At 48.4% G+C, this 16,831-nt stretch overlaps 2 protein-coding genes and 1 pseudogene across 2 annotated transcripts; 1 reads left to right on the top strand and 2 right to left on the bottom strand.

The window, feature by feature from the left end:
* Positions 1-5,784: 5,784 nt before the first annotated feature.
* On the bottom strand, positions 5,785-6,420 carry LOC136465021 (uncharacterized). The gene is made up of 2 exons (XM_066463928.1): positions 6,402-6,420; positions 5,785-6,281 (listed from the first exon to the last, which is right to left on the bottom strand). The coding sequence occupies exons 1-2, from the start codon at positions 6,418-6,420 to the stop codon at positions 5,785-5,787; spliced, it is 516 nt and encodes a 171-aa protein (XP_066320025.1).
* Positions 6,421-10,994: 4,574 nt separating this feature from the next.
* On the bottom strand, positions 10,995-13,616 carry LOC136465013 (E3 ubiquitin-protein ligase SP1-like). Its single transcript, XM_066463921.1, has 8 exons — positions 13,480-13,616; positions 13,285-13,337; positions 12,738-12,838; positions 12,051-12,242; positions 11,553-11,675; positions 11,415-11,480; positions 11,184-11,299; positions 10,995-11,076 (listed from the first exon to the last, which is right to left on the bottom strand). The coding sequence occupies exons 1-8, from the start codon at positions 13,614-13,616 to the stop codon at positions 10,995-10,997; spliced, it is 870 nt and encodes a 289-aa protein (XP_066320018.1).
* A 1,049-nt stretch (positions 13,617-14,665) lies between these two features.
* On the top strand, positions 14,666-16,831 carry LOC136497352 (phospholipase A1-II 7-like; annotated as a pseudogene).

Below are 16,831 nucleotides of genomic sequence, written 5' to 3'. Positions count from 1 at the left end.
CACCCAAGGCGGAAATCGGCAGCACGGCAGGACAACATGGAGCAGAGAAGGCCGGCGGGCATCTGTCTACCCAAGACCGATGTGATGCTGGATATGGTGTTGATCTGCGCCGGACGGTCTCAAGACAGGCGACGAGGATCAACCCAGAACTACCGGATGAAGGAACAAAGCCCACATCACAAGACTTCCTCCAACTACCACCACGTACATCCTGGCACAATGCTGTCGCGGGACTAGCCTACCTCTAATCCCTATCACAAGACTTCCTCCAGCTACGACGAGACACACAGGAACTACAAAATACGCCCGGGGGCTGCTCTACTTCACAAACTACCATGTTCGCAACCGCGAAGGTTTCAACAGAATGTCCAATGAATGAAAACAAGCACCCCGAGACAGTATTTATAGGCCAAAGGATCGGCGCACATGGACCAGGAGTACCAACGAAATAAGCCTAGCAAAGGACACAGCGAAAAGACAGGACTTAATAATGGATGGCTCAGGCGAGAAGAAACAGTACTCGAAGACGGGCATATTCGAAAGAATATACCAGCACAGTACAACCCGTGAACAAAAGGCATTTACACTCAACCACCACCACACAACTACATCTGACAACAGCAGACTATCAAAAGAATACGCCAACACCTCGCATCCGAGTTCTTCCTGAACAAAACAACACGGATATACGCTCGGGGGCTCGGCCAACATCATAGCTTAATCAACACTAAGCTAGGGAGCTTGGCTTTCATTTTCAACCACTCCCGGAGGCTCGGAACCAAAGACAAAGGACCAAGAATACAAGACACATCAAGACTCTTCATCCAACCCCTTTTCTAAAAGAGAAGAACTCGGAGAAAGCAGGATACATAACCACAGAATTTTTTGAAGACAAGAATCTGGACCCTCCAACTTTTGCAAAGCAAAAGCAAGAGGCTCGGGGGCTACACTCAGTGAGTGCAATTTTTACGAAAAATTGCACCCAACCAAAAAGACCCCGGACATAAGCTCGGAAGCTGCTTGCCGCGTAACTACTCGGATGATGAAATAATCCAAGTCTCGGAAACTACTTCAGAACACAAATTTTAAAGCAACATAAAGGATCAAGACCCTCCAACTTTTTGTTCCAAATAGCAAGAGGCTCGGGGGCTACACTCAGTGAGTGCGCTTTTTCGACTTACTCAACGCAGACCACTTCAAGACATTACGATAAAAAGAACCCGGAACGAGCCATATTCGAGTTTTTTTTCATAAAACTTCAACGAACAATCAGAGCAACTTCAAGACAAGATCCTCCAGCTCCTTGTTCCAATTAGCAAGAGGCTCGGGGGCTACAACCAGATGGATGTACTTTTTTCAAAAAAGCACTCACCACTCGAAGATCCCAAGAAGCGCTACAAGGTTTCGCTCCAGAAAGCACTCAGATGACATTTTGTTCCTACTCAACAAGACTTGAAAGAGCAAAGCGAGACTTTCAGAGCTCAACCATGAAGTGCTCGGGGGCTTGTCGATGCGGGACCCACAGGATACCCCGCAAAGGAGAAAGAAGATCTAGTCCAACTAGGATTCTTTCCATGTAATCTTAGTAGTAGAACTATTAAGTAATCCTACCAGGAAACCTCATTGTAAACCGACTAGGACTCTGGCCTCCTGACTATATAAAGGAGGGCAGGGCTCCTGAGGCTGAGAGAGAACAATTGTACGACACAACTCTTGACAATCAATCCAACGCAAAGGCTAAGGCCGACTGGACGTAAGGTTATTACTCGATCTACGATCGAGGGCCTGAACCAGGATAAATCGGCTGTCTCTTGCGTTAACCATCGAGTTCGGCATACGCCGAAGCCCGAACATACTGCCCCGGGTACCCCCGTGGTAGGCTATCGGTGGTAGGACATCGACAATGCCTAGAGGGGTTTAAAGCGTCTGTCTGGTCACATCCTGATGGTACTTCCCTGCAGTCGTGCAGGGTATGTGAAAGGTCCTAATAGCTAGAGGGGGGGTGAATAGCCTAATAAAAATTTCTACAACAACACTTAACAAAAGGATTAGACAATTATGAGACGAAACGAGTTTTGCGCTAGCCTACCAAAATGCAAGCCACCTACCACAATTCTAGTTTAGATGGAGTGTATCCACACAATAGCTATATCACTACACTAAGTTAGAGTGCTCTCAAAAGCTAACTAAAGAGCCACACTAACCAAACTAACAAGCTCTCACAGCTAGTTACACTAAAGAGCTTGACAACTAGTTTACGGTAATGTAAAGAGTAGGTAAGAAGGTTATACCACTGTGTAGATGTATGAACCAATCAATCACAAGTGTGGATAACAATGAAGACCAATCACCTCGGAATCAATGATGAACACAATGATTTTTTTACTGAGGTTCACTTGCTTGCCGACAAGCTAGTCCTTGTTGTGGCGATACACTCACTTGGAGGTTCACGCGCTAATTGGCTTCACACGCCAAAACCTCAATAGGATGCTGCACAACCAACACAAGATGAGGATCACACAAGCCACGAGCAAGCCACTAGAGTACCTTTTGACGCTCTGCCGGGGAAAGGTCAAGAACCCCTTACAATCACCACGATCGGAGCCGGAGACAATCACCACCCTCCGCTCAACGATCCTCGCTGCTCCAAGCCGTCTAGGTGGTGGCAACCACCAAGAGTAACAAGTGAATCCCGCAGCGAAACACGAACACCAAGTGCCTCTAGATGCAAACACTCAAGCAATGCACTTGGATCACTCCCAAACTCACTATGATGATGAATCAATGATGGAGATAAGTGGGAGGGCTTTGGCTAAGCTCACAAAGTTGCTATGTCAATGCAAATGGCCAAGAGAGTGAGCTTGAGCCGGCCATGGGGCTTAAATAGAAGCCCCCACGAAATAGAGACGTTGTACCCCTTCACTGGGCGCAACGCGGGGTGACCGGACGCTCCGGTCCGATCGACCGGATGCTGGCCTTCAGCGTCCGGTCACGTGATTCACGCCACGTGTCCCCTGCTTCAAATACTATTCGCCTGATCCCAACGGTCAAGAGATGACCGGACGCGTCAGTTAGAAAGTGACCGGACGCTGGACCTCAGCGTCCGATCGTTTCCAGTAAGGTTCCAAACGCGATTTTCCCGACCGGACGCGTCCGGTCATGCTTGACCGGACACAGCCAGCATCCGGTCACACAATGTCTCCTCTGTACGCTCTACGTCAGCGTACGTCAGCACTGACCGGACGCACCCCGCCAGTGTCCGGTCGCAGAGCGACCCATCGTCCGGTCGTTTGACCGACGCCAGCGTCTTCGCTGTTACACCTGACCGGACGCACCGGTCCAACCGAGGCCAGCGTCCGGTTACACCCAGTGACCTCCGTCTTTTCTGTCTAGGACGCCGGTGGCACCGTCGGACTGTCCGCACTCTACGGGCAGACACTCCGCCGGTGGAGTTTCTTACCCTTGCACCCAAACTTCACCACCATTGATCAAATGTGCCAACCACCAAGTGTATCACCTTGTGCACATGTGTTAGCATATTTTCACAAACATTTTCAACGGTGTTAGCACTCCACTAGATCCTAAATGCATATGCAATGAGTTAGAGCATCTAGTGGCACTTTGATAACCGCATTCCGATACGAGTTTCACCCCTCTTAATAGTACGGCTATCGATCCTAAACGTAATCACACTCACTAAATATCTTGATCACCAAAATAAAATGGCTCCTACAATTTATACATTTGCCTTGAGCCTTTTGTTTTTCTCTTTCTTCTTTCCAAGTCCGAGCACTTGATCATCACCATAGCATCACCATCATCATGTTATGATCTTCATTTGCTTCACCACTTGGAGTGTGCTACCTATATCATGATCACTTGATAAACTAGGTTAGCACTTAGGGTTTCATCAATTCACCAAAACCAAACTAGAGCTTTCAGTATGGTCCTCGATATTGCGGTTGACTTGAGTGTCCCGCCTTATCTGCATGCGTAGTTATGAAGGAGTAGCACATAGACGTCGAGCGAGGCAGAGCCTGCCCTTGGACATCGGGCAAGGCGGAGCTAGCCCTCGGACGTCGGGCGAGGCGGAGCCTGCCCTCAGACGTTGGGCGAGGCGGAGCCAGCCCTCAGTCGTCGGGCGAGGCGGAGTCTGCCCTGGACATCGGGCGAGGCGGAGCCTGCCCTCAGACGTCGGGCGAGGCGGAGCCAGCCCTCGGCCGTTTGGGTGAAGCGGAGTCAGTCCCCAGACGTCGGGCGAGGCGAAGTCCAGCCCTTGGGGGTCGGGCGAGGCGGAGCCAGCCCTCAGTCGTCGGGCGAGGCGGAGTCTGCCCTAGACATCGGGCGAGGCGGAGCCTGCCCTTAGACGTCGGGCGAGGCGGAGCTAGCCCTCGGTCGTTTGGGTGAAGCGGAGTCAGTCCCTAGACGTCGGGCGAGGCGAAGTCTGTCCCCAGACATCGGGCGAGGCGGAGTCCAGCCCTCGGGGGTCGGGCGAGGCGGAGCCAGCCCTCAGGGGTCGGGCGAGGCGGAGTCAATCTTTAGTCGTTTGGGCAAGAAGTGTAGTTGCGTTCTTGTCTATTCGGAACCATCAATGTTTGATGGTTATTAACTCATCCTCTTCGGGTACCCCAGTATTAGGTCCTCGACGGTGGGTCAGCACTGGATGACCACCAAATTCGCCACCAGACCACCCTTTGTTCTCAGTGGCGGATCTATGATTTTTTTCGTGGGGTATGCCGCACTAAAATTTCCATATATGATTCGGTAAAATCCATTTAGTAATTTAGTAATTTGGTGAACACTCGTTAAATTTGCCTGGCAACTCGGAATTTAAGTACAAAATAACAAAATAAGTCATAAATTTGACAAAGAAATTCCAATAGAAAAAGTTCAAATACCATGCTAATAGTTGGAAATATGTATAAAAAACATAGACACCAAATAAATTTACAACAATTGAACTAATTTTGAGTATAAATTGGTGTATTACCAAATAAAAAATAGGTTAGGTTACTAGTGGTAGACGTACTAGTATAGATGTAGTGTTGAGCTAGTGTGATGCGAGCCACTCCTGTCGTTATGTGATGCATTTGCTAGGGGATTAGATTAGCTAGGTAGTCTGGAGGTGACATCCGTGCTGTTTCTATTATTTAACGTCACATCATCCATCCATCCATCCATCCATAGTCAGGGTTAGATTTAAAATTAGTTTAAAAAAGTGTTAAAAAAAATTCACAACTGATCACTTTCCAGAAGTCTATCGCTCTGGTTGCCAGCATAGTCAGCCAGCACGGAGCAGTCATGCTCGCTGGCCGGTGCACCGGGCCAACCAGCACCTTCTCAGCTGCGCCCACCACAACGAGGACGAGGATGCAGCGGAACCAGTATGTGACCCTTCTCCTCGTCATAGTAAGTCTGCACATGCACACACACACACAGTCCAAACAGAGGAAGAGCGTTAGAACCAGCACGATTAGTTAGAGCACAAAATAAAACAAACTGGTCTTAGTTTAAAAGGAAAAGGGTCACATACTGGTTCAGCTGATACAAAATAATACGAAGTTGCCGATTGTATCGAGCTCTACAATTTTATATAATATTATTTTTCTTATTTTTTTTGAGACAACATCTTTCGACGCGTATTTCATTAAGCAGAAAGAGAGTTTTAAGCGAAACAACAAACCCGGTAATACTCTGATTACCAAGGCCAACACACACGCACCCACCGGACAACACAGGGTACTACATGATTGAACTAAATTTAAGAACTCCACGGGACTGCGCTCAGCGTCCAGCCAGAAGGATGCCGAGCTGCCTGTACCTAGCCATTCGCCAGTCCTCCGCGACGAGGCGAATGTCTACGGCGAGCTCCCTCGTTGTACGTGTACTGCCATCGAAGGTCCTCGCGTTGAGCATCCAACCGATTAAGAACACGATGGAGTCAAACCCGCGCCTGAAGTGCTTGTCGACGCGCTTCCTATTGGACAGCCACCACTCCATGAACAGCTGCGGCCGAACATCCACATTAGGCAAGTGAAGCCAGTCCATCCAGGTCACCCAGACCTCGCGGCTGTACGCACAGCCCAGCAAGATGTGATCAATTGTCTCTGGCTCCTGGTCGCAGGTGATGCAAGCGTCCGTTGGTTGAAGGCCATGGCGGTGACGACGCTCGCCGGTCCGGCATCTATCCTGCAAAGCCAGCCAATAGAAGAAGCGGACACGGGGCGGCGCAGCTGTCTTCCACAACTGTGCAGCGCCTCTGACCGGTTCAGTAGAATCACCTAAAAATCAGTTTGAAATGATCAAGAGATATTTTGTCCTTCTTTAAAAGTTATTAATGGAATGTTTTTTCCCCAAATTCGGTGATAGGTTTCTGAGTTGCCACCAATCGTTCCTCAAACCAGCAAATGCACCAACCATTATTCCTACTAGTCTTCTATATATGGGATAAATATAATATTCGAATGCATGGACCTTTTCATGAACTTGTATGAAACCATAAACAATCGAGTGTCCACGACCCTCGTAAGAACTAGAAATAGCTAAGAAATTAATCCTTAATCCTGCAGAGTATCTTCAGTAGCGACCCTAAATAGGGCACCTATTCTATCTTTTGGTGTAAGAGCAAAAAAAACTTAATTCAATATAATCCTAACTAATAATGTCCCTAATTCTTGGAGCCCCCAAATCTCCCACCTCAGCCCCCATCTCTTAGGGATAACTATCTCCCTACTTTCCAGGAATCCCCCCCCCCCCCCCCCCATCAACTCACTCGTGCATGTCTCTCTCTCTTTTCATGCTAGCTCTCTCCCATCACGTCGTCCAATTTCCTCCTTGGTGAAGCCCCTCAACCCAATCCGCGTCTTTTTTTTTGTCCCGACTCTCTCCCACACTGCTGCCCTATTCCCCTCCCTCGACACGGTGTGGCTCCCCGGCGAAGCCCCTCAGCTCGGCGCGGCTCCCCTCCCAGGCGCTCGTTTCGTCCCTAGCTTGTCAATGCCCATCCCTTTTTGGTAAGGCCCATTCAATGTGGCTCATCTCGACCCCGCCGCATCTTCGCTCCCCATGTCCCAGTGCTCCCCCTCCTCTTCGATGCCCTGATAGCCCGATTGGAACAATGGTGGATATAACCCAGTCGTTCGCCATTGCTGAGATCAAGGAGAGGGGATTCGCAATCGCGTTTCGTCCCGGAAGATAGCCAGAAGGGGGGGGGGATTTATAAAAAAAAGGTCGTCGTATTTTTAAATAAATAATTTCTCTTAAAAATTGTTGATTCTTTTATATATTCATAGGATCAATGACCCAACGGCTCAGATTCATTTGGAAACCCTAATTCTACCTTTGTTCTTGCCCTTCTCAAACCCCCCCCCCCCCCACCCCGCCAACTTATTGTAACGGTCATCTATCTTAGTGTAGCACACCACACGTTACTATACTATTCATATTAATGATGCATATTTCTTGTGTCTTTCTCTAGAACTACTTACGGTCGTGTCTACTCTTCTATGCTCTCTATTTACACTATAGCTATAAAATTACATACTTACGATGTATATATTATATGATCACCATCACACATCGAATAGTACTTTTACTCATAAACCCTTGACTTTTTGTATTTAGGCCTTGTTCGCTTCTCTTATAATCCGTCTTTTTCAGCTTGTTTTTTTAGCCGGAACAATGTTTTTCTCTCACAACAAATCAGCCGGAACAGTGTTTCGGCTTATTTTTTCAGCGAAACGAACGGGACCTTAGTGGATCATGGCCGAACGTCCCAAATTATGGAGTTCGTTATGTGAAACGCTAACCCTACCTTCACCAAGTTCCACCACCCCGCTCTTTGGTTCTCTACCAGCTCATTGCAATGGTCGTCCACACTATTGTGGCCTATCACATATTCACATCATATATTTCCTTATGACTTGTGCAATGTGTCCGCTAGCTCTCAACCATCACATAGATGATGCACCTCTCTTCTATCCTTCTCTACAAGACTACAACTGCCATCACTACTTTTTTAAGGCAGGTCGTCCTCTATTCCTTGTCACCATAGCCTTCAGACACTTCCTTTCACAGCTGGTGGGAAAAGGCTATTGGAGCAACAAGCGAATTGATGCAAAAAGGTCTCAACTCTATCACTGTGCTTGGGGCATGGACTCTTTGGAACCATCGGAACCGTTGTGTTTTTTACAATATTGACCCCAACCTTGGTGGTGCTCTTACCCTTGCTGGGAGAAGAGCGTCGATTGTGGAGTCTAGCAGGAGCTAAGGGTTTATCCTCTTTGACAGCCCCTCTCCTTGGTGGTTAGCTTAGTGCTAGTCTTTTGGTCGCCCCCTTTCGTTTTTCGGGCGCGAATGTAATTTCTGAGTTGTGTGGGGTTGTGTGTGGCGTGTGTTATAGGGCTCTAGTCCCTTTCTTTCTTCTTAATACAATGAGCGTAGCTCTCCTGTGTTTTTAGGAAAAAAAACTGTCGTCGCTACTTACTCTTGTATGCCCATATTTTTCACTAGAGCTTCAAAACCACATCTTATATATTTCCTTATTACTTGTGCAATGTGTTCGCTAGATCTCAACCGTCATATAGATGATGCACCTCTCTTCTATTCTTCTCTAGAACTATACTCTTGTATATGCTCGGTGGGCTTCTATCGGACTTGTTTTTCTCAAGTCTAGTTCCTAAGTCACTGGAGAGCCCAAAATGAAACTTAGTTAATTTGCTACATAAAACTTACATAGAGGGCTATTAAAGCATTTTCACCCGATTGATAAAAATAATTTCTTTTCTTAAAAACTATCGTATAAAGGAATGAGGTGAAAAAACTTACTCTAGTTTTTACACCCTTTTTTCTATTTTTTTCTCAATTGAGCTAAAAGAAAGGGGAGAACCCTGGATCCCTTTCCCTTTTCGCACACCATTGTTCCTTCCGTTCGCTCGCATCCACCGCCGCCTCCCATTACATCCAACGCATCGGGGCTAGCTTGTTGCCGCGAGGTTGGAAATCGATCAGAATCGGCATACCGTAGCACTAGCGACCTTTCTGAAACTCACAGTGGTGGCGCCTCCAACAGAGGGCTACTTCTCATCATCGCTAGCTGTCATTGCTCCCACTGTCAGGAGCAGTTTGTGCAGCTACCCGTGCCCGCCTCACCGAATGTGCGAGGAAGAAGGTGCACAGGGGAGGTTGGGAGTTGAGGCTTTGAGAAGGCACCTTGGAGCAGGGACAGGGGAAGTCGGGTGGCGAGAAGGGGCAGAGAGGAAAAGAAGGGAAAACGTATAGTCCACTAACATGTACTAGGTCTCGTAAGAGTGACTGTGTTTTCTCAATCTGTTTATTCCCATCTTGAAACTGGTGGAGTTGCTTTAGTGGACAAACTAAAATCCCATAACACACAATTAATTGAAGAAGTGAAAGTCCTAAGGAAATCGATCACTAACTTCTTTGATACTTACTCTCTCCGTTCCAAATTATAAGTCGCTTTGACTTTTTTTTTAAACATCCATTTTGCTATGCATTTAAATATAATAATATATCTACATACATAACAAAATGGATCAACAAAAAAAAGTCAAAGCGACTTATAATTTAGAACGGATGTAGTAGGAGAGCTGCTGCCTATATTAAAAAAAGAAGAACCCGGACCGGGCGTATAATTTAGTAACAAGTGTGGTCTTCTTGGCGGATGGCAACAAGTGGTTCGGGCCTAGGCATATGACGGGCTTTTTGTTCTTATTCCATGAACTTTGCCACGACATCAACGTTCTCACGCTCACAGAAGGGTCTCACAGAGACTAATTAAACCACATCCATCGTCAAATGGAAGGAACGCTGCTGCATACACGCGACCATGCAGGATCATTAACTTCTTCCTAATTCCCACTCTGTTCACCTCTCTATTACAGTATTACTTGGACGAGAGCGCCTTCCGGACCCTGGAGCCCAACCTGGTCTTCCCTTTGGTCTGCTGGCCTATGTCATCCGCCGCTGTCGCCATTCCCTGCCATAACGTCCGGCGGTGGCACAGGCACCGGCGGCCCTGTTGGCGCGCTGCCCGCCGCCACCTTAGTGGTGACGGCTGGTAAGCGCACGGGAACCGGCTGCTCAGCCTGTGGTGCCGGGGCCGGGGTAGCGCCGCCGCCAACCGGAGCCGGCGACGGCGTTAGTGGCCGCGGCGCGGCCGGCAATGGCGGGGCGCTGTGCTTAGGGGCAGGCGCAGGCGCAGCGCTGGCTCCATCACCGGCACCCGCAGGCTTGGCAGCTCCGCCGTCCTGGTGGCGGACGGTGAGGCGGCGGAGGGGCCGGAAGGCTGGACGGGCGTGGAAGGCCCTCTGGAGCCTGTGGCAGATGCTCGGCGGCTTGCAAGCGGCGGGGGCCGCGGCAGCTGCAGCTGCAGCTGCAGGCTCCTTGTCTGCCTGCATCACGCACAAACTTGGAGCGCGCGCCAAAGCGCAGAATGAACTGCGACTTTTATAGGCAAAACAAAAGGCGGTAGTTTACTGGTGACGTGAAACAGATGGATCTGTGCGGTGCAGTTTATGTCCGTTCTTTTCAACTGATGCTCCGTGCACAAACTAAAGTGGGCTTCTATGAACCGACGAGAAGCGGCATCACATTCCCCAGAAAACAAATCTGCTCTTACAAATCTGCTCTTACATCATGTAAAAGCTAATTTACTAAACAAATTGCGTGGCAGCAAAACTTTCAGGAAAAAAAAGTTAGCGCTGCCAACTTCCAGAACAGAACTCCTCGTGCCGCCAACAGGTTTAGAGGCGACGTTCTCACAACAATTTGTATACTTCGTTACCATTTACCAAGTGTTATGGATACAGCACATTGCGGTATAACTGGTGTTCATGTTAAAAATCAGATGGCCTAGAGTGGAAGAACATATTGTACTACTTAGTGCCTGACAGCTTGATATGATAGAACTAACTGAAGGTCAATTTGGTTGCCCAAAATTGTCAACTAAACCCAGCCAGAGGTATTACCTTTTCTCAGCACATGGTGGCATAGCCTCCAATTCCAAGAAGCAGTGCGCCAGAAGCTGCAAATGTCGCAGCCCAAATCTTGCACCACCTGTTGAGAAACAAGAGGCTTAGAGCACGCAACACTATTTCAGAAACAAAGGGACCAAAATGTTGTTCTCAAAAAAGGGACCAAAATATTCTGAAGCGTCTTGGTACCTCGCGTCACTCCCAAGATTTGAAACAACTTTATCAATGCTATTTCTTGTAACATGAAACGGTCCACCATTTGTTGGACGTTTAATCAGAATTTTACCAGACTCATCTTTGACAGCCTGTTCCAATTACATGAAAAATACCAAAATATAGACTATAAATAAATATGACAAAACAGAAGACTCCCGCAGGTCTACCAACACATTTCTACCTAAGTGAACTTATGAGTATTACCTCGCCAACAACAGTTAACTTATCACCGATTGGAAGAATCCATTCAGTTCGCCTTAGTCCAAGTAGCTGCAGAAAAATATATTACAAACAACCTTCCAGCTGGTAGCAGAACATAAAGTTTAAGTTATGTTAGCTGACCTTGATTGAGCATTCACATCCACATGAACGAGGTTGTTTCTCAAAATCCTCACTTGCAAGGCACAAAAGAGAACCATCTGTGCTACGATCCCTGACAATCTCCAACCGGCCAGTACCATCATCCTAGTAAAAGCAAGATATCAGAGAATATTTGAACAAGAAATTTTAAAGCCGGACTCACATGATAGATACTGTAGCACCTAATTAGATGCTCAAAAGAAGATAAGATTAGACAGTAGACAGTGGAGTGTCGAAACAGAAAAATGGTATACAAAATGCCATAAATTATTTATGGGTGAATATAATCCACAAGCATAAATCTATGTCTACACAAATCGCTAAATGTAACAGGTTTTTTTCTTCGTAGGCAAAAAAAAATTAACAAATTTTTCATTAAGTATAGAATGACAGAAGTGCAATTAGGCATTTAAAGGAAGGCCGCCTGAAATTATATGCATCAACATCGCAATCAAGCTAGAGCTAGTTGCAGCAAATTACCAGATACCAAGGAACCTCTTTTTTTTTCGAAAATATCTCCTCAGAACATCGTATCCATTGTTCGGGATCATCATTTTCCTTATTCTTGAGGAATAAGTGTTCAGTGCCATCTTTCTCCTTTGCCTTCTTCACCACTATGTATTCCTTGACATCCTTCCTGTTCTTCTCCTTTTTCAAGAAGATCTGAGTTACCTACAAATGGCAGACACTGAGACACGTAACTGAAAGCACAAGAAGGTGAACACATCTTCAACGAACATAGGCTTTTTGTGAAATCAGTAGATACATCATTTAGTGCCTGTTTAGTTCCCAAAATTTTGCAAAATTTTTCAAGATTTCCCGTCACATCGAATCTTTAGACGCATGCATGAAGCATTAAATATAAATAAAAAATAAAACTAATTACACAGTTTAGACGAAATTTACGAGACGAATCTTTTAAGCCTAATTAGACTATGATTGGACACTAATTACCAAATAACAACGAAAGTGCTACAGTACCCTTTCCCAAAAAATTTCGCCAACTAAACAATGCCTTACTACAATTGCAGCCTCCTGACCACTCTGTTCACCTATGAGCCTGTTCGGTTGGCTGGTTCGAATCGTTGCTGGTTCGTGAAGAAGTACTGCTGGCTGGTTTATGTGAGAGAAAAATACTGTTCCGGCTGGAAATTTACGATCGTTTACGACAAGCCACAGCCAAACGAACAGGCTGGATGTGTCTGATCCAACTTTTCCAGAGAGAGTTACAAGAGGAAGGTATGCGGATGAGGCGACCAGCGTCATAGCTGTCAAACACACACAGTATAAAGTCAGAGCGCTGATGCTGCTCAGATAATCTATCAGACCACTGAATCTGTCTTCTAACATGCCAACAAGACTCTTGCTTAAAAGATACTACCAATACAGTATTGGTGTCAGAAGTGGGGCATCGCACCCTTTAGGATCAAACTAACGAATTACAAAAACCAAGCTCCTGGTTAGGTTATATATAGCAGGTGGCACCTGAAATTATCGTTCCCTACCTGTCTAACTAATTGGTTTGATGGTCAATCAACAAGGGTTATATGATTTAGCAGTTCTGTCACCACCGCTGGCAATTATATTTAAAACATAAAAAACCTCTAATGCATATGAGTAGGAAATTAGCCGCTATCTTATCTGATCACCAAGCAAACTCACTAGTCACTAGCAAAATAAACAACCATCGGCAATTCGGCAAACGGATACTCACACAAATCAGAGATGCGGGAGAACCTGCGCGCCGATCGCAGCTCGTTGGCGCTCCTGCAGGCACGAAGCAAGCAACCATGCTTTCAGCACAAGGAAACCCACCACCACGACGCAGGACGGCAGGAGTAGCTGTGTAATCGACAGGAAAGGAGAGGGCAAAAAAGCGTGCGTGCAAGCAGGAGGCCGTAGTACGTACCGAGCATAGCTCCTCCCCGCTAGGTAGCACCCTTCGCCGGCGCAGCAGCACGCGAGGCCGCCCCACAGGAAGCCGGCGCCGCTGCCGCCACCTCCGCGGCCACCGCCGCCATTGCCGTCGCGGTGCTGGCCGTACATTGCGGAGCGCTTCGATCCGTTCGATCTGTTCTCTCTCGGAGCAAGCAAAAACCCTATTCGAAACGTGGATGTGATTTTCGAACTTCACGAGAGCTGCGATCCTGGGTGGGTCAGTGCCGGACTGCCCGGTGGACAAATAATCGGAGGCGCCGAGGCGGTAGCCGTGGTCGGGACTCGAGAGGAACACTAATCCGCGGCGGGCGTCGTGGTTCTTCTCTGTTACGTTACGTTTGAAACCCCGCTTTGAACACGGGGAAGAAGAAACACGCGGATGGGCCTTCCTCTCTCGCGCACGTGTCGGGAAGGGCCCAACACTAGTTGGAGCGATCAGCCCAGCCCATACAGTCGCCGTGGAACGCTGCATTCTTACGGACCGGGCCACAGGACGGGCTGATTAACATGGATGCTTTCTGTGCCCGTTCTGATTCTAGTTGTTGGAAACGGTTACAGCTACAATCCTGCTGGTGAGCAATACGACTATTATAGTCTATACATACTGATCTATCATAACCGTAGAAATACGCATTGAGTATAATTGTATCTGTTCTATCTACATCAATCATCAATAAGCTAATATATGTTATTGGCCTGCATACTGGTCAGAAGTTACAAGCTTTCAATTTTAAGATATGCATACACGTCATGAAATAAAATAATTTTGAAAGCAGGAGTATTTCTATAAACCCGCAAATGTAGTTGCCGACCAGTTTCCTATAACATACTTGGGCATACTTAGTCGACGAGTGTACATAGACACGTTAATGAAAACCTCGCAAATAAACAATGGCATATCACTGAAAGATAAGGCCCTGTTCGGCTGGCTGGAAAAACGGCTGATGCTGATGCTGATACTGGTTTGTTATAAGAGAAAAATATTGTTATTTCGCTGAAACGGTACGGCTGATAAGTTCAAGCGAACAAGGCCTAAGTGTGCTAGGAGCAGGTGACCGAGTAAAACCACATTGAAGCGATCTGCGTGTAGTGATTCTGTGATACAAATACACACTAAGGCACCAAGCAAAAGCAAAGAAACCCGAGTTCCATCGGCGATGATGCCTGGAAGCATAGCCAGCAGGTGGCGCGAGCTCCATGGCAAGGACTCATGGAAAGGCCTCCTGGACCCTCTCGACATCGACCTCCGCTCGTCCGTCATCTCCTACGGCGAGCTCGCAGGCCACCTACGACGGGTTCAACACGGAGGCGCGGTCGCCGCACGCGGGGGCGTGCGTGTACGGCCTCGCGGACCTGCTGGCCGCCAGCGCCGGCGGCAGCAACCGGTACAGGGTGACCAAGTTCGTGTACGCCACGTCGGGGCTGCAGGTGCCCGACGCGTTCCTGCTCCTGCCGCAGCCGGGGCTGCAGGGACAGGAGCCGTGGTGCAGGGAGTCCAACTGGATGGGGTACGTGGCGGTGGCGACGCGACGTCGTGGTGGCGTGGCGCGGGACGGTGCGGAGCCTGGAGTGGGTCAACGACCTCGACTTCACGCCGGTGCCCGCCGCGCCCGTGCTGGGCGCCGCGGCGGACGCGCACCCGCGCGCCATGGTGCACAGGGGGTTCCTGTCGCTCTACACGTCCAGCAACGCCAGCTCCAAGTACAACAAGCTCAGCGCCAGAGACCAGGCATGTGGATCGGTATCAATATCACTTTAATAGTTTCATTTGGAGAATTTCATTCAATCTTACTATACTGAGCTTAGTTCTATGAAAATTTTTATTGATTCTTAATACTGCATTACTGCACATAATTTGCAGAGAGATTGTGTTGTTGTTCGATCCGTGGTACATCACTAGTCTAAACTAACGTAGGAATAGGACGCATGAACATGAACTCACACACGTCATTCTGATTTTGGTGCTCATGGTTTTCAACTCTTTTATCCTTTCCACATTCAAATGAACGCATTTTTTTCACTGCAAGTCTGCAACACTTGTACCGGGTCTCCACATGGTGGTTACTGACTAAAACTGACGTGACTTCTTCTATCTAATATTGACTTGCAATACTAATAAGTTTGGCGTGACTGAGGCATTACCTTCGCTATTTCCCTGTCACTGCTGGTGGACCTGGCCGATAACTATATATGCTCCCAATGTATTCTGCGGGAAGACACCATGGCATCTCGATGATCTCAGCTAGAGTATCTCGTTGATTATTCCTGCAAGCATTTCGGCCTCTGATGTTTCAGCCATCAACCCACGAGAGGGACACCCGGATTAGCTGTCGGATGCACGAAACTCGAAAGCTACATGCCATTTTCCTTGTCTGAAGCAATTGATTATTTGGTTTATCCCAGATTAATTGGCCGATTGATAGCTTCCTAAAGGTAGTCCTCCTATTGAACGATCAAAGTAAGTATGCAACATGCGTGCAGGTTCTTGAGGAGATCAGGAGGCTGATGGAGCTGTACAAGCACGAGGAGACGAGCATCACCATCACCGGGCACAGCCTCGGCGCGTCGCTCGCCACCCTCAACGCCGTGGACATCGTCGCCAACGGCTTCAACACGCCCGCCGCCGGTGGCGGCGGCTCCTCCTCCTCCTCCCCGGTGACGGCCATTGTGTTCGCGAGCCCGCACGTGGGGGGTCCCTTCTTCAAGGCCGCCTTCGCCTCGTTCGGGGACCTGAGGGCGCTGCACGTGAAGAACCAGGGCGACGTGGTGCCGCTGTACCCGCCGCTGGGGTACGTGGACGTGGCCGTGCCGCTGCCCATCCACACGGCGCGCTCCCCGTGGCTGCGCCAACCGGGCACGCCGCAGACGCTCCACAACCTCGAGTGCTACCTGCACGGCGTGGCCGGGGAGCAGGGCAGCGGCGGCGGCGCCGACGCCGACGGCGGAGGGTTCAAGCTGGAGGTGGACCGCGACGTGGCGCTCGTCAACAAGGCCGCCGACGCGCTCAGGGACGAGTACCCCGTGCCGGCCAAGTGGCGGGTGGCACTCAACAAGGGCATGGTCAGGGGCGCAGATGGGCGTTGGGTCCTCAAGGACTTCGAGACTTTCTGATTCAGCTTTATCAAGAAGCTGCCTCTGCACGGCTCATCATGCATGTTGTAATTGTAATGCACGACCTTCAAGGGCCATTCAGAACTCAAATGCTCGTTTTGCTGCATGTTAGTGCTACAGATGTGTAGCAAGCATTTGTACAGTCTGGTCAGGCCATCTGTGGGAATAAGAAAAATACCTCCTCGGTCCCAAAAACAAATGCAAATTTTATT

The sequence above is a fragment of the Miscanthus floridulus genome, chromosome 1, assembly GCF_019320115.1.
Source record: "Miscanthus floridulus cultivar M001 chromosome 1, ASM1932011v1, whole genome shotgun sequence".
Lineage (NCBI taxonomy): Eukaryota > Viridiplantae > Streptophyta > Magnoliopsida > Poales > Poaceae > Miscanthus > Miscanthus floridulus.
This window is presented reverse-complemented; position numbering and strand designations above follow the sequence as displayed.